The sequence below is a fragment of the Halyomorpha halys genome, unplaced genomic scaffold, assembly GCF_000696795.3.
Source record: "Halyomorpha halys isolate HHAL.00 unplaced genomic scaffold, Hhal_1.1 Scaffold1164.1, whole genome shotgun sequence".
In the NCBI taxonomy this organism is placed as follows: Eukaryota; Metazoa; Arthropoda; class Insecta; order Hemiptera; family Pentatomidae; genus Halyomorpha; species Halyomorpha halys.
Window position 1 is genome coordinate 237,742 of NW_027115560.1, and position 26,524 is coordinate 264,265.

The 26,524-nt window shown below is 29.1% G+C and overlaps 1 protein-coding gene across 2 annotated transcripts in view; it reads left to right on the forward strand.

Moving 5' to 3' along the window:
- The window catches only part of Nrx-IV (neurexin-4), a 34,491-nt gene extending 15,952 nt beyond the window's left edge, over positions 1 to 18,539 (forward strand). For both annotated transcript variants that reach the window (XM_014433170.3, XM_014433169.3), the window contains exons 9-25: positions 402 to 618; positions 2,660 to 2,751; positions 3,869 to 4,028; positions 4,109 to 4,234; positions 4,760 to 4,963; positions 5,480 to 5,635; positions 6,246 to 6,392; positions 9,247 to 9,417; positions 9,994 to 10,111; positions 10,651 to 10,751; positions 12,396 to 12,500; positions 12,864 to 12,995; positions 13,097 to 13,276; positions 13,550 to 13,683; positions 14,640 to 14,850; positions 14,933 to 15,070; positions 16,013 to 18,539. In XM_014433170.3, the coding sequence (XP_014288656.1) occupies positions 402 to 618; positions 2,660 to 2,751; positions 3,869 to 4,028; positions 4,109 to 4,234; positions 4,760 to 4,963; positions 5,480 to 5,635; positions 6,246 to 6,392; positions 9,247 to 9,417; positions 9,994 to 10,111; positions 10,651 to 10,751; positions 12,396 to 12,500; positions 12,864 to 12,995; positions 13,097 to 13,276; positions 13,550 to 13,683; positions 14,640 to 14,850; positions 14,933 to 15,070; positions 16,013 to 16,203 (2,583 nt within the window). In that variant the 3' untranslated portion in view covers positions 16,204 to 18,539. The remainder of the gene's footprint in view (positions 1 to 401; positions 619 to 2,659; positions 2,752 to 3,868; positions 4,029 to 4,108; positions 4,235 to 4,759; positions 4,964 to 5,479; positions 5,636 to 6,245; positions 6,393 to 9,246; positions 9,418 to 9,993; positions 10,112 to 10,650; positions 10,752 to 12,395; positions 12,501 to 12,863; positions 12,996 to 13,096; positions 13,277 to 13,549; positions 13,684 to 14,639; positions 14,851 to 14,932; positions 15,071 to 16,012) is intronic.
- The last annotated feature ends 7,985 nt before the right edge of the window (positions 18,540 to 26,524 follow it).

Genomic DNA, 26,524 nt, shown 5'->3' on the forward strand with positions numbered 1-26,524 from the left:
ACAGTGTGTGGTGGGGGGCACATGAGATCATTATCCGACAGGTCGCTGCCTGTCGCGAATCTCTCATCCTATCCCCGCCTGCCCGGCGACCACACACCTTCAGTCCGGGCGAACTGCAGTCCATTATCTTCAGATCAACTGATAAATGTGTGGGCAATCTCGATCTACGGCCTTACGATTATCTTCAGTTAAACTGACAGTGTATGGGGCACTTTACACATACTGTTTACTTTAATCGTAATTAACAAGGCAATTATGTATTAAAATTATTAGATTGGAGTATGTAATTTTTTTAAGAAAAGAAAAGAAAAAATTTCTGTTGTCTAATTTTATACTTAAACTTCTAATATTATTTATAGTTAATTTTATATCATTATTAAGACAATGTTTAATTGTTTTAGTTATTCTTAGAACAAGGCAAATTGAAAGTTGAAATCGAAACTCATTCATACCCTATGTCATTATTAGACAATTTTGATGAAAGATTTGATGATGGGCAGTGGCATAACTGCATGCTGACAATTTCCAACAATTCGTTAGTATTAACAGTTGATAATAGGCCCATGAAAACTACCAAGCTTATTCAGCTTATCACTGGATCGACTTATTTAGTTGGAGGTAAGATTGCTTCTCTTGATAATTATTTAGTTATATTATAATGCCAGAGTAGTTCCTAAAAGTAAAAACATTAAGTTTGCTAGGGTGTCTGGTTATTGCCCTTCTTGTATAGTTCTTAAAATAATATTGGGATGTTTATCTGGGCATTCACAAAAAATGAGGGAATCTGCCTGCAGCTAGCATCAGAGAGGCTGGGTTGTGTTAAAAGAAAAATATATATTGAGGTATATGTACATACAGTTATATTGAAATGTTTACATAATGTACTATTAAGAAACTTACATTCCTTCTCTTGTGGTGAGCAGCAGAGTCCTCACTCGCCACTAGCCTTACGTTGCGAGGGTGAGAGGGGAAGTGCAGCCTGCAACTTCCAACCTAGCTACTTGGTTACTTCACTAGCTGATCCATTCAAAACATTTTCACTGGTCTTTTTATCGGATTTTAATACTTAGTGGTTCAACCCAAATTTAATTATTCTGGTCTCACAAAGAGGAACATATTGAAATTTGATTTAATCATTTTGATTGAACTTATTTTGATTCATCACTTACAGATTTTTCGAAAATCCATTATCTTCAAGCTAGTTTTATAGCAAGAAAATCTTGCATTACCCCAAGGGTCCTCAGCCAATCCACTTCTAATTTTTATTGTATCAATTAGACATTGAAATATACCAAATGACACAAATTAGAATATACTACTATCCTAAGTGCTATGAAGGATTTTAGTGCTAGGAAACAGGTTTTGCAGATCACGGATTTGCGAAGAATCTGTATGTGATCGAACAAGGTGAAGTTGATTTTCGGTTTTAGCACACCTAAAAACATACAGATCAGCTAAAATTATCAAATCAGATTGTAGGTTTACAGATTATAGTTTGTATTGTATTCATTAATGCTTATAGACACAGAGACTTAGTAACCTGTTTGTAGAAAATAGTCCAAATACCTATACAATACCTGTGATAAGTATCTCATGGCAACAGTGGCTTTTGGGAGGCTCTCCTTAGAATAAACATAAGCCCAAATGCTCTGTACTACAAATAATTATGAGAAAAATATCTAAATACAAAAAAAAAGTTAATAATGTAATGTTACTGCGTGTGTTAACAAAGGCAACCCATGTTTCAACTATTGTCCATTCAGTTGAGCATGTATTTGATTAATGTAAGTTTTATGCCCTTAAACAGTTTTCCTCAGAAGTCGTACCAGAACTTTGTTATATTGTTTGAAAGGTCAACAACAAAGTCATAAGGTCATAACTTTCTTAAGCCGTTTTCAAAGATGTGGCTTAACTCGACAACTGGAATATTATTTTATCAAAAACAATGTTGACTTAATTAATTTGTGGTGCAAAAGTAATTACTGTGAGTGTGATCCGCTAGTGTTCTGTGAAATTATGAAAACCAACGATACCCCATTTATGCCAGTGGAGTTTGTTTAATATAAGGTATAAGGGGGTGCCAGGTAAATACGGTACACAGCTCTAGGTACATTTTCTCAAAAACAGTAAATTTGAAGGCTTTATTATGCAGGGTCCAATAAATTCTGTAGGAATGTTTGGGTTTTCTGTCCAAGTCAAAATCTTCAAAATCCAACTCATCTTGTTTCAATCCTGCATGTCACCAGGTTAAGGGTTTTTTTTACGGAACTTGGTGCATTACCCCAAACATGGTATACCTTAAGGCCTTGAAATGCAGTGCCTATTTACAGCAGCCCAAAGGCATATTGATGTTTTGAAATAATTAGAAGCATTATATCCGAGTTAAAAGAATACATAAATTGTAAAGATGAGATGATTTCTTATTTTGATAATTTCATCGAAATAAACAAAGCTGACATTTATTTGTTTTATCTCAATGAATGTGGTTGTAATTAGGAACTATTACGATGGGTAAATGAATATAAAATTTATTATGAAATATATTCATAGTTTTTAAACTCATAAATTGCATTTGAAAATAATAAAGACTCTCATATTATTTTGCAATGATTGATCTTTTCTTAAGTTTTTTGGTATTTTATTATTGTTTTAATTTTAGGAGGTGTACATGGTAATACAGGCTTTGTGGGTTGCATGAAAATGATAAGTATTGATGGAAATTACAAATTACCTACAGATTGGACCCCTGAGGTAAAATATATATATATATATTCTGCATTATTTATGAATGTTTTATATTTTTTATTTCCGCATTGTCTATTTTTACAGATTTTCTTTCTTGTAACAGTTGTATCAGTCACAATTTTATGGAAGAGCTGACATCACGTGAATGTTAATTTAAGAAATTAATTATTTTTTTTTTTTTTAATAATTTTTTCTTAAAAAGAAAAACTAAATTTTAAATTAGTTTTTAAAATGATTTATTATTAAAAAAAAAAATTAAAATTTACTTAATAAATTAACTGGTTCGACTTTCTTATTTCCTTTTTTCCCGACTATTGAACCTGCTGAAAATTTATTGGTGGTGAACCATTGAAATGAGCAAAACTGCTGGGTTTAGATTTTCTTTTGATATGATTGTAAAGAATTGGCCTGCTTCAGTAAACTTAACTTAGTTTTAGCAGCTTGCTGCTTCATCATTAGGTTTCTATTTAAAATATCTTTTGTTTTCATAGTATTCTGAAAGTCAAGAGATAAGTCATTGTTTTCTCTGAACCTTTCTCATTTTTTTTTTTTTCCCATTTTACAATCTGTAATAGGGTTTTATTGAAGGTCAGAATGCAACTTGGGATCACTTTTTCTCTTTTATACCCGTATATCTTAGCTACGGTTTACTAATTTCTGATATTCTCTTACGATTATGTTTGGTTTTGTCTCAAACATAATTGTCTAGTACAAAACTTTTCAGAGCTGGGCTGCTATCTATCTTCCCCGGCAAAGCGGTTTTAGTTTCAATGTGTTTGATAATTTTTATGCATTCTTAATTGTTAATATATGACTTATCTTGTCATACTTTTATATTTTAGAATTTGGGTTCAAATAACGTGTGGCAATGCCATTGTAATAATATTAAAACTTATTATAGCAAGAGAGTTGAGGTTTCACAGCAAAACCATCATTATCAAATATTTTAAGTTCTTGAAGATATTTAAGTGAAAAGATTAAATATCTTCGTAATGTATATTTCCATTTGTTAACTATACTCCTGAAACAATTATGATATAAATTTTAATGTTTTTCTGAAATTTATACTGCTATGTGTTATCATATTGATAATATATTTATACTATTTATTCATTTTTTGCAGGAATATTGTTGCAACAATGAAATTTTGTTTGCCTCTTGCCAGATGATGGACAGATGTAACCCTAATCCATGTGAGCATGGTGGACTTTGCAATCAAACCTCTAATGAGTTTAGCTGTGATTGTACCGGAACTGGCTATTCTGGCGCTGTTTGTCATACTTGTATGTGTGATAAGTTTTGGTTTGTTTTTGGGGTTTATGTTTAATGTTTAATGTTTATTTAATTTCTATTTCTATTTTAGCATTGCATGCATTATCCTGCGAAGCTCATAGAAATACCCATACAGTTGACGAAAGTGCTGACATTACAGTAGATATTGATGGGAGTGGTCCATTGCCTCCATTTCGTGTAACATGTGAATTTGAAGGTAAGAACTATAATAGTTATTATAGCATTTTATTATTAATATGGCTTAAATTTGTATTAACTTAATTGTAATTTATAAATATATAACATCTAATCACTGTAGGATTTTATGCATTATAGAAATAGCTCCAATGTACATCTGGGTCATCTAAAATTTAACATTTTCTATTTTAAAATTTTAGTTTGCATTTTCACTAAGTCAATAAAGAACGAAAATCTACAGATAACCAAGGGGTTTATAAAAAGTCTATAGGAGGTTATAGTGTAATAATTAGGTTCAGCCTATGTGTCTGAAATAAGGTTTTAAAAATGTGTTTGTTATAATTTTTTTATGTTGATCATGAATGGAGCTTCTTTCAACTAAGTTTAATTCAATTTTTTGACTAATTGACTCATTTGATGGTTTATTGTTGTCTAAGTGAGGCAACATTTAAGGTTGTCAAATCATAAAAATTATATTTATTTGGTTTTCTACTATAATAATCATTTTTTGAGTAGCTAATATTTTATTATTATTTTTTTTTAGCTGATGGTCCAACTATTACTGTAGTACATCATGCGAATGAAGAAAACTCAGTTGTCGATGGATTCCAAGAACCTGGTAGCTTTAGGCAAGATATTTCTTATGATGCAGATTTTAAACAACTTGAAGCTCTTACAAACCGAAGTAAATCTTGCTCACAGTATATTTATTTTCAATGCCGTCAAGCGAAACTACTCAATTCTCCTTGTAAGTACTAGTTTTTTAAAATATGATCTGAAACATTTGATGTCGTTACTTAAACATGTGGTTTCTAAAATATAAATGGTTCCTCAATGGGTTAGACAATGTTTGTGTCCTTAACTTAAGTGGGTTTCTTCAGAATGGAACCTGATTTAAGTCTGAGTACTATCTGTGTTTGTTTTATAGTATTAGAAGAATAATACAAAATTAAATTATCCCTGTAATTTATTCATAATAGACTTTTAACTAATGAAATAATGTTTGTTTTTACAAATTTAAATTTCTTTTATAGTATATTAATTAGTTACAACTTGACACTTCATAACTCTGAAAAAATCTTTCTCTAATTAAAAAAAAATTAATGCTTCATTCTCTAAACATCTGACATCTGAAAATAATTCTTTAAGTCAGAAATTTTTTTTTACATTGATCTAAAATACAAGATATTTTTATAAAATACAGTTATATGCTTATGTAATGAAAATATTAGTAATGTTTACTGAATTTGACTTCAATTTATAGCAAATGAAGATAACTTTCATCCATTCTCATGGTGGGTTTCTCGAAATAACCAGAAAATGGATTATTGGGGTGGATCAATTCCTGGATCAAGAAAATGTCATTGTGGTTTGATGGGCTCTTGCATTGAAGAAACTAAATGGTGTAATTGTGACTCTGGTAAGTATTGTGTAATGATATTATATTTCTTATGATTAAAGGTGGGGTAAATTATTAGATTAATCTTATTATGTAATCATGATGCTATCCTTTTCTACAAGAAATATGTTTATATATTTTCTCTTTTCTTAAACAATGACAATTTATAAGATATGATTTTGCAGAATATCATTCAGTTAGGGTATATACCATAAATTACAACATTTAGAGCCATGAATGGTAATCTAATCTCTTGTTTTACCTATAAATGGAATGAAAATCTATTAACTTCTTCATTTTTTCTGTACTTTCATATTTTTCACACTCCAGTTTTCAGTGATTTTTAATTTCTATAACATAAGAACAATGGTACAATCACCAATGTGTAATGAATGTTAGTTTTGCAGTAAAAATATATTTTTACAAATTTATTCAATATAATGATGTTTATTAATGTTAAATAAAAGCACAAGAGTAAAGTAAAACTTGTTTTACTTTTTTATGTAATAAATATTCATCACTTGTTTATGTAATAAATATTCTGTAATAAAGTCCCATTAACTGTATTACAGTGTAAACTCATTTCAGTAATGCTTCATTGGCTGGATATTATGAAAGTTTTATTCTGCAGGGTTGGACAGCTACCAGTCAGATGAAGGTGAATTGACAGATAAAAATGAATTACCTGTTAGGCAGCTGCGCTTTGGAGACACTGGAGGGCCCTTAGATGACAAAGCAGCCTCCTATAGATTAGGTCCACTTCGCTGTGTAGGAGATGGTAAGCATATATAAAATTACATTTTTCATTTGACAACTAGAATAATAGACATTCAATATTTATATTATTTAATATTTTAAAGTATTTAATTTTATCATGCAATGAAGTCATTTGAATTTGGAAGGGCCATAGTTAAATTAGTTTGAAATATACAGGTCAATATTATTGTAAGTGTTATTGCTGGTTTGTTTTAATGTAGTTTCGATCAACCTTACATACTCAATTCTGTCAGAGTTTTTAAATTTCCTATAATTTGTTACTAAGATGAATACTTTCTAGTATTTACTTAAGTAATGTGCAATTAGAAAAAATATAAGCATTTGCACTCTTTGTATATGTTCACATTTGTATGAATTCAAACTGTAAAACTCTGGATTACAAATCTAACTTAAGAAGAGGTAAAGGAGTGGCTGTACTGGTTGTAACAGTATGGGCATTTATCTCCTGTAGCACTTCATTAATCATGTGACAAGCTAGATACTTAATTAAAACTGTCAGCTTTTATACTTTTTTTTTGTTTTAAAATAAAAGTGTCATTATTTTTTTAATTTGTTGATTGGACTGCTAGTTTTTAATTGTGAAGCTCTTTTAATCCATTTCTTCCTTTGGATATGTTTATGTATCAATAACCTTTATATATTTTTTCTTATTCTTTATTTTAATTAGTGTGTAGTGTTTTACATTATTATTTAAAATGTAAAAGATAAGCCTTCTGTAGCTCAGATGGTTAGGCCTAGGTCTATCATTCTGAGATCTGCGGGTGGCGCCGGTTCAATAACATAGGCAACATGTAGATTGTCTTAAAAAAAATAATAAAAAAAATGTCAAAAATGATTTAGTAGTGTTTAAAATAAATTTGTTATTAATTTGGTTACTTAAAACATGTACAATCAAAGAATATTAAATTTTCTTGATACCTAATGCATAGTCTGGGCACGGATTTTGATGCAATTGCATATTTAATTTTTTTAACATCTGATCAAATATCTACACGCATTAGTGTACTCAAATACAATTGGCCAATTGTATATTTGATGATAAATGCTTATAAAAATCTACAAGCTCCCAACAATTTTGACTGGAGCCTTTGATATTTTTTTTTGAAGATCTACCCTTTTTCTAAACATTTTTTGAAAATTAACCTGATTAATTAGTATTTATAAGCAGTTTTGAGTATGATAACATTTTTAGTAATAAAGTAGATTGTCAAATTTCGCTACTTTTTTGGTTTTCAAATAATTGGAGAAGGTGAACTCCCCTCTCCCGGCCACCTCTCGTATCAAAGTCTCTAAGTAGGGGTAAGATCCAGACCATAGAAAAGGTCTATGACAGCAATAGCAAATATCTACTTTAGTTTTTGCCAACTAAACAAAAAATTCAGAAAACAAGATTGTTAAAACATTTGAGAAGTTTTTCTTTATTTGAAAAAATGTTTTTCCTCAATATAAAGGCCTAAAATCTGAAATCTTTTGATATGGTAAGGGTGATGGTAGCAGCGTGGTAACGAGCCTGTTTGAGTCCAACCCCAAGGTTGCATGTTTGAGTCTCCGGCCCTGTCTGGGATTTTTTCAAGTATATAATTATACAATACTCAATCACAGCTCACTCACTAAAATAGGCATGGAAGTGACCCCCTATGTAAACCACGTCACGAAACCTGCGATGTATTTCCTAAGTACATTGTGTGAGGCCTTGGACCTCCACGGTCTGTCATGCCAATAATAATAATTAAGGTCTAAAATCTAAAATATTTCGATATGGGTTTGAAGAGTAGAAATTCAGTGTTCCAACAGTTGTAGTTATGTTGAATTTGTCTGACATTGTGAGGAGTTATAAATTTATTTTATGAATGCGGGGCATCGGCGGAAAAAAAATTTCCTTCAAAAATCAAGCCCAAAAATTTATAATTTTTGATTTATATGAAAATTTTTATTTATGGATTTCAAAGGATGCAAAAAACAAATTATCTTGATTTTTCCTAAAAGAAATTCTTTGTGCTACTTGTAGCATCTTATGGTTTTTGTGATTTATTATACATTTAAGCTCATTTAAATTGATCAGTGATCCTGGTTTCTTATTCTTCACAAAAAAAACAACATCAAATGGTAAATAATGACCCTTAAATAGATGCATAATTAAATAAAATAGTTTGATCTTGGTTCTTAGAGCACATCGGAAAGAACACACACCGTGTCTAATATCTTTGTATAACCAAAAGAATTTTTATTGAAATCTGTGATCCTATATCTGCTGTCTCCCCTTGTTAATTTAGAACTTATTGTAGAGACATTTGCAGTGTTTTTTGAATATTTTAGCTATCCTATCCTATATTGTATATATTTGTTATATATCAAATTCAAAGGGTTTTTACTGGATAAAAATTAGGATTCTGTTCATAAGACAGGCTATTTTTTCTAGCTACTACAGAAATTTTCTAGCAATTTCCACTTTTTATCCGTTCCTTTTTCTTCATTACCTCTTTTAAAGTGAACCCTTTTGTTATCATTTCTTCCCTAAATATTTGTAGTATTCCATATATCATTTCTTCTTGCACAAATCTCACTCCTACATTCTATGGTCATTGTTTCTTATTTATTTTTTCAGTTTTATTCACACAATGCATATAATTGTCATAACAGGGTTTATTAGCGGAGCAAGAGTCAGTAGCTTAACGAATTTGGGAATCTACTCCCCTGTTGGGTCTGGTGTTTTATAAAGAGATTGGTGTAGTGAAATAACAATTTTTATAATTTTCTTTTGCTATGTTTTGCACTGTATAGTAAAAATTAAACGACTCATTGTGAATTAAACATATTCATTTAATTGTTATTGAAATTTTCTTTTATTTTTTTAGATTTGTTTAACAACATGGTCACATTTAGAATTACTGATGCATCTATTGACATCCCTACATTTGATATGGGCCATAGTGGAGATATTTATTTTGAATTCAAGACAACATTAGATAACTCAGTTATTTTGCATAGTAAAGGGCCCTCTGATTTCATCAAATTGGCCTTGATTGGTAAGAAAATTTCTAATTTTTTTTTTTATTATTTGAACTTCAGTGTTTTATTTTTTACATAAATATTCTGATTATTATTTATTGTATTGTTAATTAATTTAAAATAAGTATATTCTATAATTCTATTTGTGTCAATTTATTTTTTAATATTATGTTTTTATTTTAATGTTATAATTTACAAATTTAGAAATGATAATCTACATAGTTCGTCTAAAAGTTACTTTATGTATATATAATACCATATATTTTCAACTTTTTCCTTGTTATAATTTACAAATTTAATCATCATTTCAAAGGATTTATAAGCTGTTTATTATAGCTATTTACATATCTAAGCTGATTAAATGTTTTATATCTATTCAAAGTTTAGATTTTTTCCCACTTCATCAATTAAATTTGATATAGTATGAAAATTAATAAAAAAATTGTTTTGGGGAGAGTTTTTCTACTTCCCTAGAAGCTGTTAAGTTGAAAAAAAAAAACCTGAAAATATTGTTGCCATCTTGCCCTGTTTCTAAGGACTCTAACTCTCTTAAACTATTATATTAATATTAATAATCATCTATGTTTTTCTAGGTGGAGATAAGTTACAGTTTACTTACGAAGCTGGAGGGGGTCCTCTCGGTGTAAGCATTGAGACATCTCATAAGCTCTCAGACAATAACTGGCATTCTGTCGTGATTGAAAGAAACAGGTAATTTTAAAAAATATTTATGTGGCTGATTTAATGTTAATATTATAAATTATAATTATATTGTATTTATTATGGATATTATATTCTGTTTATTCAGTCCTCATTCAGTTTAATTTATTAAATCCTATGTTTTGTGATTTAAGGTTTGGAAATGTGCAATGAAACATTTCTTTTATTTTTTGTATTATGTTGTGATCTTAAGAAATTAAATAATTCACATCACATTTTGGAATAGTAGTGAGTTAAACAAGACAATTATACCTTACGTTATCATATATAAACAAGATAATTATGACAATCATGTGTATTATGTCATGCTTATATTAGATTTAAAAAAGAAAATCAAATTAAATTAACATGACTTAGACTAGGTTTAGTTATTCTTTTTTTTCTTAAAAACTTCAGGTCTAAATTTTAAAATAACCAGAATACAACAAAAATTTATTGATATGTTGATACTAGTTATTTTAAAAGTATTAAAAGCAAAAATCCTACTTTATATAATCAACTAGCTAACTTTTTAAATAATAAATTTTCAGGATAGCTGCCAGGATAATTCTGGATGGAGCTTTAAAGTCTGAAGTCAAAGAACCTCCTGGCCCAGTGAGGGCTCTTCACCTTACTTCCCCACTTGTTGTTGGTAAGAACCAAAAACGTTTTATGTATTGCTTGGTATTATTGTTTATACTGATTTATCCTTTTTTTTTTTTTAATAATATATAATTTGTTTAATGTATGGGATAGATAGCAATGATGAATCTTGAAAATGTCAGTTAAAAGTTAGCTTGTTAGCTCTATAGTTCAGGCTAAAAGTAAGTGTCCAGTGTTGGTCACTACTACTTGAGACCAGCAGGATTTTTGTCAGTCGTTAGAACGTAGCTAAGAGAATATTTTTTCAAAGGTCCTTCCTTATCCCTGCCTCTTAAGAAGAATCCCCCTCTAGATTTCCCTTGAACCTTCATTTTGAGGATCTTAAGTTACTGCTGATAACTTCATTAATATGATTTTATTCTTCAATGTCTTGTCTAAATAAATGTTCTGTATTATATTTGCATACAAATAATATTTTTGCCATAATATACTAAAATATGCAAAATTTTCAAGTTAAAATTCATATTCTTTCTACATTTAGAGGTGTCGGGAACATTTGAAGACAGCAAAATATTAGAGCATGTGCTGTATGATCGGTTGTCTACATAGCAAGGTGCTCTCAATATTTGAGTTCAACTTCATTCATTAATGTAGCCTGGGATTTATCTATTTTACTTATTTTAATTATGAAATCATTATTTTAATTTATTTAAGATATAATTACATTCTATAATTATATCTTAAATAAAATAGTTTGAGTCTGGCTGTTGCAAATAATTAAGTGCTCTTCTACCTTAGCCGTGGATGACCTTCTGGGGTCACTCAGCCTCTAAAAAGTGGGTAATGTTTAAATGAAGGGAAACCTGATGGTTGATCATGATCATGACCAAATAACAATTTCAGCCAATTTAAGGTTAATTTAAAATCCTCAGAATTATTAATTTTAGAAATTTTAATTAGAATCTTAAGTAAACAAATACTTGATACAGAGGCAGGAGCTCACAATAAATTTATAAAATGGATGTTGTTTGTTGCTACTAATCCCTCGCTATCTATTATATCTACACGTTATCGACTATTCCCTGAGCTAATGGTGATAGGTAACCTGTAAGTGCATTTGTTTTTTGAGGACAGAGGTGAAATTGCCAGAAAGATCAATGGTCAATGGCCAGAATCTTGTTTGATATGAATGTACTGAGGACTTCAATTGAAAGAGATTATAAATACAGCTGAAATGATAGGTGTCATTAATTTGGTAAAGATATGATCCAAGAAAGTATAAAAAGAGCGAGTTATCTTAATTCTCTTAAGGGATGCAAAGATGGGATACATGAAAGTGCTTTGAAAAGAAATCTTAAAAATCATTCGCATCATTTTATTATCAAGTTTTATACCTAACAGGTATTTCGGAAGATAATATTATGAAGAGCGATAATAAAAGGAGGATGATAAATGAGGGAAAATACAAGATGTTTACATGTGGGGTTGGGAAAGAAATTACTGCAAAGATAGAACAACTTAGGGTCACCTACTAACTGTGTTTTCCTGGAAAGAGTGCAGCCAACTTTATTGCCTTAGCTATTTATATTATGTACATTGACACATTGATGTAATAATTATGTTTTAACTACTTATAATTATTTTTAGTACTTTAAAAATGCATACTTATAGAACTTTTTATTACTATGTTTAGGTTCTTCCGTTGATTATCGTGATGGTTTTACTGGATGCATTAGAGCAATGCTTCTCAATGGAGTTCCCGTTGATTTAAGAAGTTATGCAGAAAAAGGACTCTATGGTAAATTAATTTTAATCTCACTAACTTTTATTATGAATTTTACAGTTACAGTAAAGGAGTGGTACAAACAAAACCATGGGGCCAGAAATCCTTGAAAATCGCTACCCATTTGAAAAAACAAAACAAGTAATGCCTGGCACTGTTAAAAGTTCAATTAAGTTGTTGCCATAATTAATTTCTAATTTATTTCAGGTATTATGACAATTTTTTTTTAGAAATGGATAACCTCAGTAATTGATGTTTGAAAAATTTAAGTTTGATTATTGTTTATCTCTTCACTGTCACTGTCAGGATAATCATTAATTAACTGATTTGCATATATTTATGTCATTCAACTGATTTTTAAATGATCTGTGTATGTAGGGGTTAGTACTGGATGTGTAGGAAGATGTGAAAGTAACCCATGCTTAAACAATGGAACCTGCCATGAAAGATATGATGGCTATTGGTGCGATTGTAGGTGGACTGCTTTTAAAGGACCAATTTGTGCTGATGGTAAATTTTTGTTTAACAATTTGCTTTTATTACTTTATTAGTTTGTATAATTAAGAGATATGAATTTTTGATGTATGTATTTTTTCTTTATTCTTAACTAGAAATTGGAGTTAATCTACGACCTAGTTCACTTATCAAGTATGATTTCATGGGCTCATGGAGGTCTACTCTTTCTGAAAAGATTCGTGTAGGATTTACGACAACAAATCCCAAAGGATTTCTCCTTGGCTTTTTTTCAAAAATAACAGGAGAATATCTTGTAATTTCCATATCCAACAGTGGTATGTATAATTTTCACACAATGAAAAGTTTTTTTATTTTATAGCTTTGTGTTAATTTTTCTAAAATGTAAAAATATACATTTTACATTTTATAAAAATGTACTTGTACAATATTATTTTAGTATTTTAATAATTATTTAATAAAAATATACTATACATTATACAGTAAAAATATACTAGCACATAATATGCCCAAATCTAAAATATATATAATATCACAAAACCAACAATCGATCAGATAATTAATATAAGTTTTTTTTTTATTGAATTTAGGCCATTTGAAAGTCGTTTTTGATTTTGGCTTTGAAAGGCAAGAATTAATATTTCCAAATAAGCACTTTGGCTTAGGGCAGTATCATGATGTCAGGCTGACTCGTAAAAATGCAGGAGCTACAATGGTGTTAACTGTAAGTATTATTATTATTTTTTTGATAATTGGTGTTGATGCTGTTTATTATTCTTTTTTTTTGGGTCATCCAACGTCAGCTGAACACACATTTAAACCATGCCACCTTAGATTTCCTTAAAAATTTGCACAGATATTTTATAGGTATTGAATTGGAAAAATATGAAATTTTATTGATATATATCCACTCGTTTTTGAATTACGGTTATTTTAGAATTACAGAAATGTTAAGTTATAGATGGGCTCAAAAACTGAGAACAACAGGTTTTGAAATTGCTGCTGTAGCTTCTCTATTTTACAGTATATTCCATGCCTTTTCATATGATATGGAACACTATTTAGCTTAAGATACGTTAAAATTTCTAGAAACTTAAAATCTTTATTTTTTTAGTGATTACATAATGTAAAATTTTCACATTTATTCCTTAAATAGGTTGTGTTGATGTGTATCACAAAGCAAAATATAAATGTGGGACAGAAATGGCTTCAAAATTTGAAAAAAAATATGAGGTGGCAAGGTTCAAAAGTGTGTTGAGTTGACTTAGAATGTGCATTCAGCATTACTAAAGAATAACAACCTCTGTGCAATCCATTGAAAATAAAATAAGATTAATTAAGTTTGCTTACTGATTATTGTATCTTCTCCATTCTTTAAAAAATATATATTATTATTTTAATCGTTATTAATTATAACTGTTACATAAATAGGGAATTTTTACTTATTTATTATTGTAATCTTATGAAGTCTATTCAGAGAATATACCTAAATTACTAGTTTATCTTCAGTTCTATTTTTATTAGCTGTCATTTGTATTCTGTAATTATTTATTGATTGCTGACAAATATTCTTAATTTCTTATTATAATACTCAATTATAAAAAATTATATTTCTTTGTTGATTTAAATTATTGTTATTTAATATAAATAAAACTCATCTACAATCACGATCATTTTCAGGTTGATAATTATGAGCCTAAGGAATATCATTTCAAGGTCAAAGCTTCTGCTGATGCACAATTTAACAATATTCAATACTTATATATTGGTCGTAACGAATCAATGACTGAAGGATTTATTGGGTGCGTTTCAAGAGTGGAATTTGACGAAATTTATCCACTTAAATTATTATTTCAGCAAGATGGACCATCTAATGTTAGATCTTTGGGAGGTAAGTCGAAAACTATTATATAGCAGGCAGTTATATTACATATAGATCTAGTTACTAAATGATAGATCATTATGATTTACAGGAACTTTGACAGAAGACTTTTGTGGTGTAGAGCCTATTACTCATCCACCGAACATGATAGAAACTCGCCCACCTCCTCCCATTGATGAAGAAAAATTAAAAGAAATCTACAGTTCTACAAGTTCAGCTCTAATTGGAGGTTCGTTATTTTCAGCTTACATCAGATATTGGATTTATTACAATATAAAACAATATATCAACAACTTTGTGCCTAATGCAGGATAAAACACGTGAAAATTAATTTCTACAAAACTGTAACATGAGTAAATTTTTAATAATCATGAATTATTTAATTAAAACAAAATATCAAATCAAGTTTAATTTATGAATAAGATTAAACTGTGAGCATTGTATCAAAAATTAAATAACATGAATAGAGTGTAATACAAAAAACTTTTGTATAGATTGAAAAACTTGTATTAATTTTCTTGTTCTTAAACTATGTTATAACTATTTTGAAAATGGTAATAATTACAAAATAATAAGAACGTTTTGGGAACATGGTTGGGCACTCCTTTACTCATCCTAAAATATTCATTTGGCAAAAAACCATATCTTGTAGTTAAAGTAATATTTAATATTACAAAATTTATTATGTATTTTGGTTAAATTAGAGAACCTAATCATATTTGTACCTTCAGACCCAGTAAGTGTTCACTTTATTTTCCCTCTTGCTATCAATAAGTGGGGAAAAAATAATGAATAAATGATCAATCATTGTTCATGGTGGAATGTTCATAATTTTGTATATTAATTATTTTCTTAATTATGAGAGATAGTTGACCGTGGATGATGTACGAGGATAATTATTTTCTTATTTTCCATTAACTGTTACACTTATGTATTGAACACTATATTTCTTTCTAGGTTTTATTTCTTATAAAAAGACATGTCTTCGAGTCATGATTTTTTTATATAACTAAAGTTAAATTATTTTATTACACTCTACTCTATTACAATAAAATTATTTATATTTAACTCATTTTCATAAAATACCTTAGCAATATCTAAATGTTGGTATCTGATATTGTGTTTGAACTAAATGAATCACTTTTCTAAATAAATAAATTTGTTCTTCTAGGAATTGTGGCATTGATTCTACTGATATTGATAATAGCTGCTTTATTGGCGGGAAGATACATTGCCCGACACAAGGGAGAGTATTTAACACAGGAAGATAGGGGTGCTGAGATGGCCTTAGATCCAGATGAAGCTGTTATTGAATCTACGAGAGGCCATCAAGTTCAGAAGAAAAGGGAATGGTTTATTTAATTAGCAATATAATTAGCATATTTTAGTAGTTTATGCACACATTTCATTACTACTTGTTCTCAATGCTCTTTGGCTCCGCGGGAAGATATTGCCTTTTAAAGCATTTTGCTATCCATGACATAACCTATTTGATATTACAATTTTTAAAGTCATAGGCTTACATTACTTTCTTTCCTTTTATTCACTTAAATTTAAACTAATATTTGAAACATCATTCATTTGATAAATAAGGAACTGTTGATAAGTAATTAATATAATTATGTCCTATCAATATGGAAATGAAATGTGTGCATTTATTTATTTTTATTAGCTATATTATGAAACAGTGCCTAAAGTTTAATTTTAGGGAAGGGGGGTCATGCCACAGATATATCCAAAGCCTTTTGAGAAGACTAACATTAATTTATATGTGGTTCATCGAATAAGATTTTATTATAAGAAGAATCTCTTACATAAGATATCGCGTAGATCTGGTTAAATAGTTTGTCATTTTCTATTTTTTCTTTGGCTCTAGTTTTTTAAACTAGGATTTTAGATTAGAAGATTGTGCTTAAAAATTATTCAAATGCTCTTATTTCGGCACTGATAACGTACAATAAAATGAATCTCGATATCAATAATCTCTCAGTACTAAGTCTTTGCAATGAAAAGTATTATTTAAATCGTCCATTTTTTATATTGTTTTAATTAATTTATATTTTCTTATCATGTTGTTTTTTGTTTGTAAATTTTATTTTAAAACTAAATATTAGTTTATATGTCAGTTTTATGAGCTTGTTTAATATTGTTCTTTCATATTTGTTTGCTCCTAAGGTAAAAGACATCTCATTCATTGGTGTATATGTTCTATAATCAATTAGCTCATTTATACCTTTTGTACATATACCTTCTAAGTTCTTGAAGAGAACAGTTTTACCATGTTAATATTTGTGTTCAAAGTGTATTTTTTTTTTTTAAATAAATTATTTTATATTTATATATAGGAAGCATTTAAATATTAATACATTCACCTGAATATGAATAAGTGTAATTATAAACTAATAATTATTTAGTTTTTTATTGAAATTCTTATGTCATTTAATCTATTTTGGTCAGTGAAGAGTAATCTAAGTTTTTTTATACACCTTCTGTTTCACGCCCAAAGCAATTTTTGATTTTTTAAAGTTTGAAATACATTATGGCAGTAGTTAATGTTATGTTGCTATTAAAAATATTAATTTACAAGTTATAATTTTTGAAATTACGAAGAGAATATTGTTATGCAGGAACCTACAGAATTTAGTTTCCAATAATTGATTGGAAATTGTTATCAGAAAAACAAAATAAAAAATCAAAATTCCCTGTAATGCATTTTGACAATAGTATCCATGGTAGTTATACTATAGGTTACCCCTCACTGGTCTAAATCATATTTGTTTTATAACTTAATTTCATTTTTTGTTAAGAATATACGGATAATTATTAAATAACTTTTTTTTATTTTTATTTAAAAGCAATGTCATTTTAGTATTTTCTTTTATGGGCTGTAATCTATCATTTTACATTTTTTACATGTCACAAGAAGAAAACTCTCTAATTCATAAATTGTTCATCTACCATCTGGTATTGTTTAAGGTGTCTAAATGAAACAAAAATAGTATTAAAAAATAACATCACAAAAAATGATGTTTCAAATCTTATTAATGGATATCCTTAAGGCAATTAAACTTAGTTACACTTTAACTACTTAATGTTTGACTGTGAAACATTGATCTGAATTCATTTTTAAAGATATTTTATTATTAATTAAGTAGTAACGTTGTGTGTGAAATCCATTTATTTTTCAATGTCTGCATTACCTATATATTTTCAAATATTCTATGGAAAAGAAAAAAACTAATATTAAAAAGGTGGATATTAAAGCACCTTATACTTAAAATAAAAATGTGAGATAATGCTCAAGTGCCTAGTTTGGATGAAGAGTTTCCATGAATTTTTCAATTGGTCTGGTAGGATCAAGGTTTCAAGTTACTGTATTAAATGACTGAACATTAATATTTAGTACTTCTAATGTAATAGGCATATCCTGGCATCAGCCATTTGACAGAAGCCTGAAAGCCATTTATTTTTTTAAATAATATTGATTTTATTCTTTTTTGTTGGAAATAGTACAAATTGTATTTATGTACTTGTACATACAATTTAGTTGTGACCGGTTTAAGCGCCTTGTAGTAAAAACAATGTAATATGCTCTTCCTTGTATTATAAGATGTATATGTAATAATATAAGTTTACATAATTTTTTTTATACATACATTGTTCAACTTCATAGAAATACACTTTTTATGAAAAGATAACTTTTTTGTTAATTGCTAATATATCCAATTTTTAAAATGTTGTATTTAATACTTTTTTATATTTGTTCTTATGAACTTCTCATCTCAATATTATAATGCCTTGGGTATTTAGGTATATTGAAAAAAAATTAAATTTAAGGGTGTATTAATTGAGATTATTCTTTCCCATATCAATCAGCCTGAGATGAATCTGTAAGTATGGTAAGATATAAAATTTTATAACAGTTATTTGATGTTTTATTTATAATTTATTTTATCTGATGTCGACATTTTGATGTACCAAGTGCAATTTATCATACAACTTTAACATCAATAATGATTATCAGCCAAGTATTAAGAGTTTAAGCAAACAAATCGCCCTTAAAATCTGAAAATCAACTTCATTGTTCTAGTATTTCACCACAAATGAAAAATTTAGTGTTAATTAGTAAAGTCTGTTCCAACGACCATTTCATACTGTCCAGAACTGAACGGAGCATGCACAGTACAGGAGTTACTACCCATATTCCGTGCAATTCGGACAGTCAAAAGGTGTTGCTGGAACAGACATTGTGTCTTCTATTCTTTATTTTTTTATTTTTACCAAGATAGAAGATTTGTTTTGCAAAATAAAGCAATTTAATAAAACCATTAACAGAATCATTGAATTGTGTGATATGATCTTAAGGGAAAATCTTCCATACAAATTTTCCAAACATTCCATAAAGATTAGCATACTAACAGCTTCATTAAATATGCACCTTAAAACAATTTAAGTCACAAAAATTAGAAGAAAGACACAGGCATTTCAAAGAATCATGTTTTGGTAATTCATTAATAACCTTGATAAATATGGTGGCTTATTTACTTTTATTAAAAATAACTTTTAGTGTTTTCGAATATTATAAATTAATTTTTCAAAATATTTTTGGGATTACCAATTACAATGAAACTTTTTTTTGATACTAGTTCAAAAAACACTATGACATGTTGGAAAGTTCTTGCCAGTGTTCTTTAGGAGCTGAGAAAAAGAATTTATATAATTATAGTAATAATTCGTATTGTTGTTTCTGCCTTAGCACTGTAAAGATTATTACATGATTTATAAGTGGCCTTAGGTGACTGAAATATATACCTGTGTGCCAAATATATTTTTTTCCATGGAGGCAAAATAAATTTTATTTTTATTTCTATGAAAACTTCTATTGAAGCTTTGTCTATTATGAAGGGTTTATCAAGGATGCTACAAACAAATCTGAATTGTGATTTCTTATAGAAAAATTTGTTTTGCCAATTCCACTGGAAGTTGTTTTTGTACATTTAAACTCATCACAATGTTCACTTATTCTACTCAAGAAAAAAATAAAATTGGCAAGTATGAAAGGCATTTGTCTTGATTTGAAACTACTTTTCCTCTATTATATAGAAATAAAATCTAAATGGTATTATTGATGGAGGTTGGAAGAGCAGAAATACCGCTTTCCAAGCATTTTAGCATTAGATTTCGATAAAATACGAATGTTTACCTAGTCTTCAGACATCGGCAGAAAAAAAGAAATCTGATGCATCAAGTCCAAAATTTTTTATTTCTACAAATGTTGCAAACCCATTACATATATATTTTTTTTTAGGCCTTCGTAGAAGCTTCTTTTAGATTTTATTGTACACAAAAAGTCAAATGGGTCAAGATGTAGAAAACGATTCTAAATTTAAAATCCTAGTATTCTATGAAATATTTTGTTTCTCTGATAAAATATTCTGATTTTGATTGGCACTTAGGTCGCATTAGCAAGAACCCTTTGACACTTGTCTAGTATTTTTTGACATAGTGCCATCAAACAGGTTTCATTGAAATAGGTAATCCCCCTCCTCCCACGTCCGTAGCTCCCTTTATTATTGTAAAATAGTAATCGTAAAATAATGTACATAATAAATAATTTTCATATTATAAAATAAGGCCAGTAATTTACTCGAGTGACAAGGGTTTAAAAAAAAAAGTAGGAATATTTGTTAATTGTGATTGTTGACCTGGTAACACTGGTGTGCTGCCGATCCTAGTATCAAAGCGGGAAAAGGTACTAACGCAATTCAGACATATATGTAATAGGTTTTACACTTCAAAAATAAGTGATAAGTATTTGTGAGTGTTTTTGTAGTATCTAGTGCTTATTGTTTACCACACTTCGTACCATTCTTTGTCCAGGTAATATTATTATGTTATTATTTGGAAAAATTAATGTAGATATGGATTTCGTGTTTGTGAATGTTTTTTAGTATCTAGTGGTAATTGTTTACCACGATTTCAGTGACCTGCATTCGATCATCCATGATCTTTAAACCAAGATCAGCTCTTAGTTACCAATTATGAATGGTTTATCTATCTAGTGAATCTGTGGTCAATAATTTGTAACTTCTGTCAATGTTAAGGGCCAACGCGTCCAGGAATTAAGGAAAAAAATTTGGATGTTGACTAGCGCATAACACATTTTATTTTATATCTCTGGTTCTGTTGTTGACACAAAAAAAGTATAAAATGAAAATAAGTGAAGTATGTTTCTAGGTGATTCTCAATGCTGTAATTTTCTGGGCCAAAATTCTAACTATTTTTATAAATTCCCCAATTTTTCATATAACTTCTTCAGATCATAAAGAATATTATTCAACGTAAAGCAGAGCTTAAGTCACTTTTTTTTGGGTCCGAAACCCAGTTTATTGTATTGGTGGAAAAGAGCTTAGTTAACGAACAAATGAAATGCCGAATGTTTCCGAAAGCAGACGAATGCGATCCAACTTTGATGACTTAAGCAATCTGAATTCAGAAAGCGAATTAAAGGTTTGCAACTTCCATCATTGACTATATTGTTCTCATCCCGACTCATCCTAAAATAAATCCATTGGCTGTCTTAAGAAACATTAGTAATGAAAGTCTGATTAAAAGCAGGTTAAAAAAAAAAAAAAAATCATGGGTTAAATACTTTTAAAGTTTAAAGATTCTTTTTTAAAATCATGAAATTTTAAACAAATAAATTAATAAGTACTTACGTACTAATTATTTTTAAACCATTTTTTCATAAAACTCAATAGATTTATTTTGTTATTAAAATGATTATTAGAAAAAATAGATTTAATTTTTTTTTGAAGAGCAAAAACCTTGCTGCTTTGACGTTGTTAGATTTTAATCTATATAAAAAATTATTTTTAGTAGTAACTATAAGATTTTAAAAAGTTTAATACTCAAAGTTTAACTATGAGGAACAGTATTCTGACAAGGGAATAGCAGTTATAATTTCAAATAATGGTCAATTAAAAAATATTAATGTATCAATTCAATTCTTGTCCTATTTCTAATACATGATTATCTCAATAGATATCGGTCGTATCCTTCTGCTTTTGGAAACACTTGGTAGAAAATATTAATAAATGCATGATAGTTTCATAATATTAATCTGACTGTTTATTTTTACGATGTTTCCTATACAAAGAATAATTATCCCCAATTCTCAGAGATGTTTTAAGCAAAGTGGGGGTCGTTGTAGGCGGTATTTAGTGATTGTTGAGGATGTTGAGACTACAAAAAATAAATTAGCTTGAAGATATAAATAGAGATGAGAAGAACAAAAATTAAAAAAACAAAAAAAAACTCGATGAGACACATCTTTTATGATAAAATATACCAGTATAACTATAAGAAAATTATTTACATTTTTGGTAAGAACCACTCATATCTTTTTCTCGATTCGGAGATATCCGATAAATACTTACTAAGGGATAGTTGGGCCATTCTAAAATAAAATGTCTGAATCTTTTAGGTGCTCTAGAGTCCTAGAGGTTATGTTTTTCTTTTTTCTACTCGTTAGCTGTATTGTGTTTCTTTTCGTGCTACGGTTTAAAATTTCCGTTATATAATTTGTTAAAAAAAGTAAAAGGTAAAAGTTGACACAAATTTATATTGAAACATTCACGAGCGTCACGGCCCAGAATAGATTTTAGAATTTTCAGCAATCGTTTTGGTACCGAACTATAAAAACAAAACAAAAAGGTTTTAATAGAAAAAAAATAAGTTTCGGTACTCAACTTCCTAGTTACCAACAGAATAAACTGGTTGTCTGTAATATAAATTATTTTTTGTAGATATAACTTTAAATATTAAAGACAAATTCTGTATGTAATGTTATCGAGTTTTGCAGCAAAAAAGTCATATACCTTTACTCAGGCAACCCAAGAAAATGTGATGTGTGAAATGAAATGACAACATACCTCATGTCGTGTTGCCTCCGTGAAATTTCTTCTTTATGACTCATCATTGTAGAATGTCAAACATAAACAATTGCCGGAATCGGGTGTTTAGAGGTGTTTACATTAATCAATCACCCATTAATGACAATATGGGGATGGCCTTTGTCCACCTAGATTGATCATACAAATACAAGTATGGTAATAACCTGGGGGATATTACCAATGCAAAGTTTAAAACATTCGATGATTATTAGTGTGCTGCACCAGAGCAATATATACAATAGGATTTGAAGTGAATACTCAAGAAAAGTTGGAAATAAATCTGGTGCCGTGCGCGCCTCAGACAGTAAGTTTCATTTTTCTATTGCTACGAAAATTCGTATTTTAGGGTTTCTCCAGATACGAATAACGAATATCAACTTTGTCCCTGCCAAGAATATAACAGTTTAACAAAATATTACTAAGACGTCTACAAATGTTTGCCATCGGTAAGAGATAGGGCACTGTCGGCTGTCTCCGATTTTCCAACCTCCAAACTGATGTCTCTATTTCTACGTCTTTCTTCTTTAGTTAATTGTCGAATACATTCGTTGTTTATACTTATACATTTTTTTATTACTTTAACAATGCAAAATGGTTAATTATTTCAAATAAACTACATTTAAAAGTACTTTAGAGGAACATTTTTGAATTTTTTTAATGTTTATTCAAACCAATTAAGTTAAGTTTGATGATGTTAAAATGTGCATGGTTCCCATGCTGTGTGAGAAAAAACATTAAATTTTTAAGTCTTTGTTACTTTTTTTAATACTTCTGAAAAACAGTCATGGTCACAATGTTGAAATTCGTAAAATCTCACAAAAAATTAAAATTAGCAAATTTTTAGAACTTCTCCAAGACTGTTTAGGAAAAGAAAAAGAACTACTTTATAAAACGGAAACATGAGTTTACTCTTTTCCTAAATTCCTAGAAAATCAATCAAATGTCATAGTACTAGAGCCGGGAAGAAAAAAAAGGCAGTTATTTCTACTCAATTTTTTATTGCTTTAATGAAAACTATGTATAATTACTAGTCGAAACTGATATCTCTGCCAAGTAGAGGTAGGGGGAATAAAAAATGGCGACTGTTTCAAAACGTTAAAAAACATTAATTTTTCATTCGGAGCTCTATATCTTAAAAACTACCAACAACACTAGAAAATCTAAAAGAACGTTATTTAAAGAAAAGTAAATTTGCTGAAATATTAGCCCAAATAAAGCTATTTACGTCCAATAGTTCTCGAGATACAATTTTTTAAAAAGCAGCATTTTTTAAAAATGTACTGAAAGATTAATAGTTAGTTAATTTATTTTGAGAAATATATATCTCAGGAACTATGTGACGTAAGATGTCTCTTAGCACTCAAATTAAAGCTAGTTTAACGCAGTATAAAGTAGTTTATGACCTTTACCTTCGTAGGAATAGTAGTTTTCATGATATTTCCTTAAATAAATTGATTTATAGTTGTTCGGACGATAAGTTTGGTTTATCAAAAAAATTATTTCAGAAACTGTAGGATGTACAGATGTCTGTCAGCACTCATATTTTATGACACTTATCTTCGTAGGGGTAGTAGTTTTTATGATATTCGTATATGAATATAAATTTGGCAAATTATAAATCAATTTATTTGATCAAATATCATGAAAACTATAACTCCTACGAACATAAACGTCATAAACTACTTTATAGCCCATTAAACTAGCTTTAATTAGAGTGCTAACAGACATCTGTACGTCAAATGGATTTTAAGATATAGATTTTTCTTAATAAATTCACCAACTACTGATCTTTCAGTACAATCTTTACAACATTTTTATGAAATGTTGTTTTTAAAAAGCTATATTTCGAGAACTATTAAACCCAAATAGCTCTATTAGGACTTACATTTTAGCAAATTTACTCTACTTTAAATGATGTTCTCTTGGATTTCCTATTGTTAGTAGTTTTAAATATACATAGCTCCGGATGAAAAATTATGTTTAACTTTTGAAACAGCCCCCATTTTTTATTTCCTCTACGTATACTTGGTAGACTCATCAATTTTGACAAGTCATTGTACATAGTGTTCATTAAAGTAATCAAAACTATTGAAGTGTATGAAATAACTGCCTTTTCTCCTCTTGGGCTCTTGTACTATCAGTCTCGTTCAATACTCTGGACTTCCCTTCGTGTTTGTACAACTCGCTTTTGGTCTTTACAATTACCCAGTAAAAAAAGTCGAGTATAAAAAAAAAAGTATCAATTCTGTAAACTTCCATTGCAATCGTCATTACTTTGGATTTAAGGCATTCATCGCATTAAGTGGTAAATGGAATAAAATCAATACATGGGCCATTCTCCAAATTCGATACTCTTTATATGCCAAACTTCTTCGAAAATTAAAATTAATTGTCTCCATTTTTAAATTTTGTATTACCTGTAGGTTCACACCCACACACGCACGCACACAAATATACACACATGCATACACATACAAGTGATTTAGCGAGTGACCAACTATTAAAATATTTACTTTACATATAGTTTTACATCCTGCAGGTAACTGAAGAAGTTAGATTAGGAAACAAACAACGCATTTTCTCCTTCTTACCAAAATTCCTTGTCACCTTTTATAAGGAAATTTCTGTTTGTAAATGTATATTAATGGGTATTTTAATAACTTGGTGTAGAGTGACCGAAAATCGTGGGGCAGAGGTAAACAACATTATGGTTGTTAATGCGTTCTACTTACATTCAAATTATGTTTTATACCACTGCTTGAAAGGATGTATTGTTCAGCATACTAAAAACTAGAATTAAATATTTTATAACTACACGGACATTAATTATTGGAACTTCAAACGGAGGATGAAATGTCAGCTTAAAAAAGGATAATAACAGAAAAAAAATTATTCTCATTCATATAGTTTATCATTTTTGAAAAACCCTATGACTGAAATAGCATCGAAATTGGAAAATGACCCTTATAACTTTTTTTCTCGAAATTTTTAAGAGATTCGCCTTGAGGGAATAGTTAGGGCTTGCATAACACTTAATGCAAGTTTCATTAAAATCGTTAGAGCCATTTTTAAATTACCCTGGTTTGTTAGTGGTTATTAATCTCTATGAACTAAAACCAATATTAATTGCTAATAAAGCTGATTCAGCATGATTCGTAGTTTTCATTCCTTTAGAAGAAGAAAGTGCGTAGGAAGTTTTGGAATTGCGTGACAAAGATTTAATGCTATTATGTAGAAGAAGGAAACACTCAATAGCTTTTGATTATCCGTGAACAAGCCCATTCAATTCACTACCTCTTGTTCTCCTGCCATCTGTTTTCAATTGGTTTCTCAACTATCGGGTGCGCTAAAGAATAATTTTTCCTGTTGAGAGTAATGTATGTATAATACATGTGTGTATAAACCTTATTAAAAAAAATATTGGTTTAAAAAAAATCTTATTTAAAGCATAATATTTTTTTACTACGAAAGATGGTCTGATGCGCGTTATTAGTTCAAACCTAAAGCCGGAGTTCCACGGTAATTGTGACAGTAATAGCGATAGTGAAAGCTATCTCAGCTACTATCGCGCACATTTACTTTCGTAATACAGGATTTGCTTGATAGTACGCCGTGCTATCAACTATCAGCGAAGCGCGACAAAGTTATTGTAACTATTACCTTCTGGTCTCAATACTTAAGTGCATCAAAACTGAAGTAACTTGTCTCATCAATCGAAAACAAACGTT